Source organism: Lathyrus oleraceus, chromosome 6, assembly GCF_024323335.1.
Source record: "Lathyrus oleraceus cultivar Zhongwan6 chromosome 6, CAAS_Psat_ZW6_1.0, whole genome shotgun sequence".
In the NCBI taxonomy this organism is placed as follows: domain Eukaryota; kingdom Viridiplantae; phylum Streptophyta; class Magnoliopsida; order Fabales; family Fabaceae; genus Lathyrus; species Lathyrus oleraceus.
This window is the reverse complement of record NC_066584.1, coordinates 2,748,904-2,757,777: the sequence shown is the minus strand read 5'-3', so window position 1 is coordinate 2,757,777 and position 8,874 is coordinate 2,748,904. Positions and strand designations below refer to the sequence as shown.

The 8,874-nt window shown below is 35.5% G+C and overlaps 1 protein-coding gene across 3 annotated transcripts; it reads right to left on the bottom strand.

The window, feature by feature from the left end:
• Positions 1 to 5,495: 5,495 nt before the first annotated feature.
• Positions 5,496 to 7,853, bottom strand: LOC127093487 (multiple organellar RNA editing factor 1, mitochondrial). Of its 3 annotated transcripts, none has more exons than XM_051032429.1 (6): positions 7,617 to 7,853; positions 7,323 to 7,586; positions 7,142 to 7,239; positions 6,986 to 7,051; positions 6,052 to 6,845; positions 5,496 to 5,842 (listed from the first exon to the last, which is right to left on the bottom strand). In XM_051032429.1, exons 1-5 carry the CDS (start codon positions 7,709 to 7,711, stop codon positions 6,052 to 6,054), a joined length of 1,317 nt encoding a protein of 438 aa, XP_050888386.1. In that variant the 5' UTR covers positions 7,712 to 7,853; the 3' UTR covers positions 5,496 to 5,842. The 3 variants fall into 3 exon arrangements, with proteins under 3 accessions (XP_050888386.1, XP_050888387.1, XP_050888385.1); XM_051032430.1 differs by having other exon boundaries at positions 7,323 to 7,583; XM_051032428.1 differs by having other exon boundaries at positions 7,323 to 7,853.
• Between the last annotated feature and the right edge of the window lie 1,021 nt (positions 7,854 to 8,874).

The window sequence follows — 8,874 nt, the reverse complement described above, 5'->3', positions numbered from 1 at the left end:
ATTAGTTTTGGGAAAAATCTTTGTTTTTTTGGGACAGGTGCTTTTTAGAGTTCAATTTTCATTATTACTTAAGTTAATTCACATCATTAATTTCTTGTTTCGAAATTCCACCAGACTTAGTCAATTTTAGAGAAGACCATTAGGATGTCATGGCCGGCCAAACCATAAAATTAATTTGTTGTTTCGAAATTCCACAAGACTTTAAGGTTATTATATAATTCAGTTTTTATTCAATTCATTTTCAATTCTATTTCATGTATCATGTTTGCTTAATTCAAATTGATTCAGTTTTTATTCAATTCATTTTCAATTTTATTTCATGTATCATGTTTGCTTAATTCAAATTACATATAATATAGTTGATTAAATTTGATTGATGCACACTCCTTAATTTAATCGCGTGTTTAATTATTTAGTCGCTAAATTTGTCTGATCTTTAACCATCATGCTTAGTGCGGCAATTAAGAATATAATTTGCATAGTTTTGATAACATTTATTTAATCGATACTATAATGAAATATCAATCATAATTGCAACTAAATTCTTTTTACTTTCAATTGTCCAAAAAATTCATATAAAAGAAACCATGCGTTTATTTATTTCGGTTAAAATAACTCAATGTCCTTATGATACGACTTAAATAACTTGTTTTTAACCCGTGCATAACAACGGAAAGATATCAATATTAAGCTAGTGAATTGTGCACGACAACATATCAATATCAATACTAAACTAGTGAATTATGCAGACAACCGTTCTTCCAATGTCAACTTATTTCTCGATGTTATTGTTGTTGCTATTGCATCAAGACCTCAAGTTGGCTCATCCATGAAAATGATGGAAGGATTAGCAACTAGCTCAACAACTATTCTTAGCCTTTTTCGTTGTTCATTGGATAACCCTAAAGTCTATTTGGGAGTTCGGAGAGGAAGGGCTTTGAAAGAAGGGAAAGATTGAGTGGAAAGAATTGAAGAATTTTGATTTGAAGAATTTTGGAAGGTTTGATTTTATTCATAACCCCAAAAATCCTCTAAAAGATCGAAATTTTGTTATAGTATTATAAAAATTACAAATATAGTAATAATTAACACTATTTTTATCATTCTATACAAAATCATTCTTTCAAAATATATAAAATATTTTCATATATTTTTTAAAAAATTCATTTTCAAAAGTCTTTCCCTCTCCTCTCCTCTCCTCCCCTCCAAACTTCCATACAAGGCCTAAGATTATCCAGCTCCACCAAATTCATTACTTCATCCACAAATTTCTGCAAAGATAAAACAAACGCAACATCTAAGTCCAACTACTTCATATATCATAAAATAAAGGCCTACAACCGTGATCTGGACTGTGATTTCAGGTTTTTTTTGTTGTCGCTTCGAATGCAAGACAACCACATTGAATTAAGGGTACATCAAATGTATTTGATTGTGATTCTTCGCAATATCAAAGATTGCGACTACTATTTAAAACCTGGATTGGGAGGGATAAAAATATAGTTTGCCTAATACTTACCATTTTTTCGTTGTAATTTACTTCTCTAAGTAATCGAAGGAAAGCCGAGTAAATAACGGACTCTGACACTAACTTGAGGTGAATGGATATCAGTTTATTCACAGTATCCAGAAATTCTTGCAAAGGTTTGTTGATTCTTGGGGAAGCCAGAGATTCTAACATCTCCTTGAATGTATCCATCTGTCTTTCTTCCAGCATTAAGAACCATTCCTCTCTTTCGTGCAATTCCAATGGCTGACTCAAGTTTTGAACTTTGATTGCCTCTACGACAGATTCTCTGCATCGCTGCTACTGCTGAAAATGAATCATGTAAAAACAATCTTCATTAGGACCATTCCACATCACAACAAAAACATTAGAACATCAGCCCTAGTTCAAAAGTAATAAAAAGATACTAAAAACGCAAACAAAGAATACGTGATATTCGGTCACGGAGTTCGGCCTGATGTGCCTATGTCTTCGACTGATGCAGCTACAATATCTTTCTATTATTTAAGCTTAAGGTTTATAGAGTACAACTTGTGTTTAAATATTCGTTCCACTCGAGCGACCTGTCTACTTATCAATAAACTGCGAGTCATACTAAACAAACAAAAATACAATTCTAGAGCATTTATGGTACAGCCTATCTCTAGTTCAAGTTGTTAATTAGTTTCATACTTGTGTCATTCCTTTGTTGGACTGCTGTCTTGCAAGTTGCAAGTCTAGATTCCTCCTTAGAATCTCCTCCTGTTTCCATTTCACTTGCTTCTTCTGATATAATTGCTTGTTTCTTTCCAATAGCTAGTGAATCAAATAAAAAAACAAAGCAAATTAAAAGCCTTTCTTGACACTGAAGTGATGTACTTAACACTTTTGTAAAGAATGCTCTTACGTTAAAGGTACAGAAGTGCAAGGGTAAATAGAACATTGAAAAAATCAGTGAAACCAAGAAGAGATCCTACACCTATCCAGTACCAATTTTTATTACTTTAAACATCAAAGTTATTCAATGTGGCTGCACCCAATGAGGTTGAACCATCTGAAGACTGCAAAACATGAAAACATCGAGTCAGAACTATAATTTTGGATTAAATATGTTTTTAGTTCTTTTAAATACGATAGAACTCACATGTTTGCTCCACTTTGAAGTGGAACAAACATTTCATTTGCAGATATGGCACTGAAAGCATGTGACAATGGAGAAAGCCAATAGCCCCACACTCACCAATTTGGAATGCCACCTGTTAACACATTAAGGCTTAACCATATTAGTGACCATAACAAATTACATAGGGATAGGGATAGTGTCTTAATTAGTGTTTGATTAATGATTAGTGACTCACGTTTAGGAAGAATGAATCCTCCAAGAAAACAAGAAGCATGAGGGATCCACCAGTGTTGGCTATGATCATTGTCCTACAAATTCCAGATATTACCCTAAACATCCCAGCTGCTATTTGTTGAACAAGAAACAACAACAACAACAACAAATAATGCTTGAAGAACCTACAATGTTTTATTAGTATTACAAATAGATGAGGGTTGATTGTTCCATATTCGTTATTTAATTCCATACCTATGATCTTTTCTAAATTCTTAAGTTTTCAAAAAGGTTTTGAAGAGCTCTTGAGGAAGAGTTACCTGCAATACAGAGTCAAACACTATCTCAGAATTCGGATTTGACCTAACTCATCCCTACAAAACCGGCTTGTAAGGTGGGGATTGTCCCCACTTATAAACACAACACAGGTCATATCACTAACTAATGTGAGACTAAATTCACCCCTTAAAAACTAACACAACGAAGGTGTTAGGGGTTGTGCAATGAGGCAAGCCAAAGTGCCGCAATTAAGGCAACTAGAAACGGACCGCAATTAAGGCGGAAAGTCCAACACACACCCTCATACTTGGGCCTCAAGAAGCCCGAAGCATGGACGATGCGGAAAGTCCAACAATGGATCTAGGATAGACTCTGATACCTTCTCAGAATTTGGGTTAGACCTAACTCATCCATACAAAACCGGCTTGTAAGGTGAGGATTGCCCCCACTTATAAACACAACAAAGGCCATATCTCTAATCAATGTGAGGCTAAATTCACCCCTTCAAAGCTAACACAACGAAGGTGTTAGGGGCTGCAATGGGGCAAGCCAGAGTGCCGCAATTAAGGCGACTAGGGACGGACTGCAATTAAGACAGAAAGTCCAACACACTATAAGTGGAAAAAAATTAGCAATTTGATCTAAACAGCATATTAGCATCATCTCATGTGCAATTTAACAAAGACCGCACAATTCACAGTATATAGGGACCAAATCACATAAAATATCGATATCAAATTCAACTTCTAACTTATAAGCAAAAGCTACCAACTTTTTATAAGCAAAAATCTAAAAAAATAGATTTATATTAAAGAAAATAGGACTGTTAAGACCGGAACCAGGTCCAGTTGAACCGGCCAATCCGGTCCGGTTTTCACAACATTGATTTTCTTACTAAATGCAATCTAACATGTGAGTTTGAAGCTTTGGGGAACTCTAATAAATCTACTTTGTTTAAGGTAAAAAAATAAAAACTAAGTATTAGTTAAATATTCAAATCCTTCATACAAATATTTTTAAACATTGGTTTTATTCCTTATAAAAAAATATTGTTTTTAGTCTTTGTGAGGGATGTTGTTACTCCTTTGAGGAAATAGGATCACGCCTTTCTTACTAGCAATCTTCAAAACAGCATTGCTTATCAAATTCTTGCCCTAAAGCCTTTCATATATGTTTAGAATGTTCTTCAAAGGTGAGGTAACACAGGAGGAAATTTTCTGGAAACAATAGGCTGAACCATTTTGACTCAAAGGAGGAAATATCAACTCTCGATTCTTACATACATCAGCTATGCGCAAAAAGAGTAGCAAAATTGAGAAAATATTCGAGAGATGCCTCGAAAGTACTACTATGAGTTGTTCTGGAGCAAACAAGGTGAGTATGATCTGGTATAAGCGCAATAGAGCCTCGCATTTTTCAGGAGAATAACACAGGGTTGGTTCAGTTGTTTTATGCTAGCTTTGAATCTTGAAAGATCTAAACCTTACATATGTCCAAATAAATGAAGCCATTTATTTCAAAGGCATTCTGCATGAGCAACAGCAGAGAAAATAAGAGCAAAAAAGAATACAACTATGAAGAATTACCGGATTACAAATACATTACATATTTGACCTGGAAAATCACAAATTTCCAGCAGATAGATAGAGAACAGAGAAACATGCTATTACTTGAAGTACTTCATGTGGTTATTATATATTATTGCTTCTGAAGTTGTTTATGTCACTTACACATAATTTGCTAAGATAGTACTAACAAAATGCAAATTCAATACTATCTAGCAAAATGGCAAACAAACGGCGGAGAAGGGTTGATTAATTGAGAAGATCATTTTAAAGAAATCAGTGATTGAATGTGTTTACCTTTCCAAAGCGGTGGATAGAACGCTCAACCAAGAAGCAGACAAAGACAGTGGATAGAAGACTCATCCAAGAAGCAGACTAAGACCGTGCCAGTAACAGAGGCAACCGAACACGTAGGAGTCTCGGCCAGAGAACGGCCTTTGCTGCACAACATGCTCCATTATTTATTCTTACCTCAACACTACACAGCCTTCGGTTATAAAACAAAAAGTTGAAACCTTTCAAAGAAAAAAAGAAAAGAAGCACTCTTCCGATTCCAAAGAAGAATACCCATATGCTCAAACACACAAAATCAGCATATAGGAAAACCAAATTTCATATAATATCCAACCCAAGAAAAGATGGGAAATGAAGATTTGTGAATAAAAAGACAACACAGATAATAAAGACAGAACAACATAATTAAGTTCACTTGATACTGCAAACATGTGAAGGAGTTAATAGATTTACTACAACTCATTGTAGACAAAGTAGAAACACAATTTAAAAGGCAACAAAAAGACGTAATAATAACATGAGAGCAACTTACAAGTAGAAATTGAAAATTGAATTGTGAGTCTCAATAACACCAGACTAAGGGTAAGCAATACAAGTGAGAACAAAACCATGTTCAATCTGTTTATCATCAAGGAAAGAAAAAGGCATTCGACATAAACCATTGCAAACATGTTTAAACATACCAGGAGGCGGCTAGTAAAAGCCTTACATACAACATCCATCTTTGTAATGACAATAGAACATGGAAAGATTATACAATGACAACTCAACAAATTCAATTTTTGACCCCATTGGCAAGGACATTCAATCAACTTAGAAAAAAATATTTGGTAAGTTCGGTACAAGCCCCCAAACGGACTCAGATAATGATCATAATCTTCCCTGCATAAGATAACAAAAACAAATCACAATTTGGATTCAATTGAAACAAAGAAATAACATTTTTTCCGATAGCACATTTTACAGAGATATAGGTTCGTCATTTACAGTTTCACATAATCCTAAAACAAGGCAAGCACATTACTTTTCTACAAATGAAAACTGTTATTCTTAAATAAACATAAATATTGCTCAATTATATTCTATGATACCTATCCGGTAAAATTGCCCGGGCCAGGAGGCGGAAATATTTGTCGGGAACCCGACTGTTCTTTGGCGTGATGATTCCCTTTGTCAGCCTGTTCAAAATCCTCCATATATGACGGTTTGAAATCCCATCCACCTTCACTAGGCACGGAGTCTCTTCTCTCTCCTTGTCTTGGTGATCCGAAAGTCTGTTGTGGCTTAAAATTTCCTCTTTCTCCTTGTCCTGTTTGTCCGAAGTTCTGCTGTGGCACAAAATTTCCTCTTTCTCCTTGTCTTGGTGGTCCGAAGTTCTGTTGTGGCGCAAAATTTCCTCTTTCTTCTTGCCCTGGTGGTCCGAAGTTCTGTTGTGGCGCAAAATTTCCTCTTTCTTCTTGCCCTGGTGGTCCGAAGTTCTGTTGTGGCACATAATTTCTTCTTTCTCCTTGCCCTGGTGGTCCAAAGTTCTGTTGTGGCGCATAACCTTGTCCTGGTGACCCAAAGCTCTGTTGTGGTGGAGCAGAACCAAAGGTTTGCTGTTGGGAGTAACTCTGTGGTACTTGATCAATGTTACGTGGGGGTGAATAGTTTTGTTGGGGTGGATATCCTTGCGATGTTTGACCATGGTTCTGTTGGGGAGAATATCCTTGTGATCCTTGTCGGGGTGGATAATTTTGTGAAGGTCCGAAGTTTCTTCCGCCCTGATTATTGTAAGAGGAATTCCCTTGTCCTTGTCGACTAAAGTCTCGTCTTCCTCCTTGATTTCTCCCGTATTGTATAGGTGGGGGTCGAGGGATGATTGTTCCATCAATGTACTGGTCTCCTGTATCATACATTAAAAGTGGTTCTCAGGCAGCTTAGAATAAAATAGCTTACAATGAAATTGAAGTAGTAAGCAATGAATAGGACCTACAATCAAGTAAGCATATTTAGAATTAAGATGGTGAATAAACAAAATGTTACCTCCATATTGCTTGTTGACAGGGTCAATATAGGAATCAGGTAGCACAAAGATGACTCCGGGAAGACCTGTTATCGAAAAGCATAAAAGAGTATGAATTGAAGTAAACTTAGGTGATTGAATGAAAGGTGAGTATTCAAAATAAGAAGAAGAAATACCTTCAAATTTCTTGGACTCTTCTTCAGTGAGGACAGCTTGAAAGCCTGTGTAAGTGGTTGTGCTGCAAGCGTAAATTTTCTTCTTTGCCTCTTCCACACTAAAAGAAAACATTCAAAAGTAAACAATTTATTCAAAATCTTAACTATGTTTTGCAAGTATTGATAATAATCAAAAACATACCTAATGTTGAGACCCTTGGCACAAGTCTCTTCATAGGTACGAATCATTTGTTCGGGTGAAGGCTTGTTGTCTTTGGGAAAATCCATGACGAAGAGCCAGTGGTTGTAGTCGCAACCCTCAAAGAGGATGGTATCAGGACCAATCGCGTCAGGAGTCTCTGAATAACGAGAAGACAAAAGAGAGATTGACGTCGACCTGAATGTACGGGATTGAAAACCAAGCGGCGAATCCCAACGTGAACATGATGATGATGATGATGATGATGATGATGATGATGATGATGATGATGATGATAAAATGCGGCCGCTGATTGGTAGTGATGAAAAGGAAAGGTGGAGGGCAGAGAGTAGTCTCAAGCTGCGGCGGTAGATGATTAGCGACGAAGCCATCGCGGTGGTCGGAAATAGTAGGGTTTAGGGGGTTTTAGAGCATTTGAGAAACAGAGCTAAGAAGAAAGAAGAAGAAGGCAAAAGCGTTCCCAAATGTTAGTAGGTCCACACTTGTAGTGACACCCCTACAATTTCATAATTTCATAAATGTTTTCTAACAAAAATTTAAAACACATTCTTATGAAATTTTCGGTATAAACTAAAAAAAAAAATTTTAAATTTCTTTAATTTTTTGTGAAGTTACAATATTATCGAAAATGTTAAAAGTATTATGTTTTGGATAAATTGAAATTTTCGATAGTTTAATTTGTTTAAAAATTTAAATAATCAGAATTTTGTCAACAGTTTTGGACGATTTTGATTGCATCGACAATTTTGTGTGGTTCAGAATAAATGTAAAGTTGTATGAATAAGAATCATCTGTTGTTTGATAAAAACATCTCAAACTATTTCTTCCTCAATTTTTTATTAAGGCAAAAGTGTACTTCAACGGAATTTTACCTCTCGTAGAGTTTCGACTTCCGGATGACACCACATCTCTCACTGCCTCGACATCCAAGTTGAATGAATTGTTGTCTGATACCTATAATAGAAAGGTGAGAAATATCAAGTTTTGTGAAGATTGGATTGATACTGATGAAATGGTGAAATACAGTTTTATTGAGTTTAACACCGATGAAGATGTGAAGGATATGTGGAGATCATTTCGTTGTAGATTAACAAATTGATCGATTGAGTTAGGCGTGAAGATTTTAAGATCTACCAACGACATAATTAAGATGATGAAATGTTCAGAATCATCTCACAGTGTTTAGGTTTTCTTATTTATTATCGTTTTCTTAATTTATGTTTAAGTTACATAATCTTTTGTTAAATTATGTTCATCTTGCATCAATCGAAGATTTAAAATATCATCTAATAAAAAATTATGTGCAAATGTCTGAGTAATGTTACACGTAATATACAAATAAGACATAAAAATAATAATAGTTTCTAAATATGTCCCTCACAGGTTATGTGTGCAGCCCGAGATAATCCAGTAAAAACATCATCATTTGGGTTTATCAAATTGGAAGGAGATGATGGTCATCGGCATCAACTGGAAGTAGCGGTGGCACGTCATCGACAAGTACCCTAGCATCGGAAGACCCAACATCATCTAT

Coding starts and splice junctions, on each gene's coding strand:
- LOC127093487 (XM_051032428.1), bottom strand. CDS start 7,711: ATGGCTTCGTCGCTAATCATCTACCGCCGCAGCTTGAGACTACTCTCT. Junction 7,052..7,141: donor AGAGTCCAAGAAATTTGAAG/GTATTTCTTCTT, acceptor TTTCGATAACAG/GTCTTCCCGGAGTCATCTTT. Junction 6,846..6,985: donor TGTCAACAAGCAATATGGAG/GTAACATTTTGT, acceptor TGTATGATACAG/GAGACCAGTACATTGATGGA.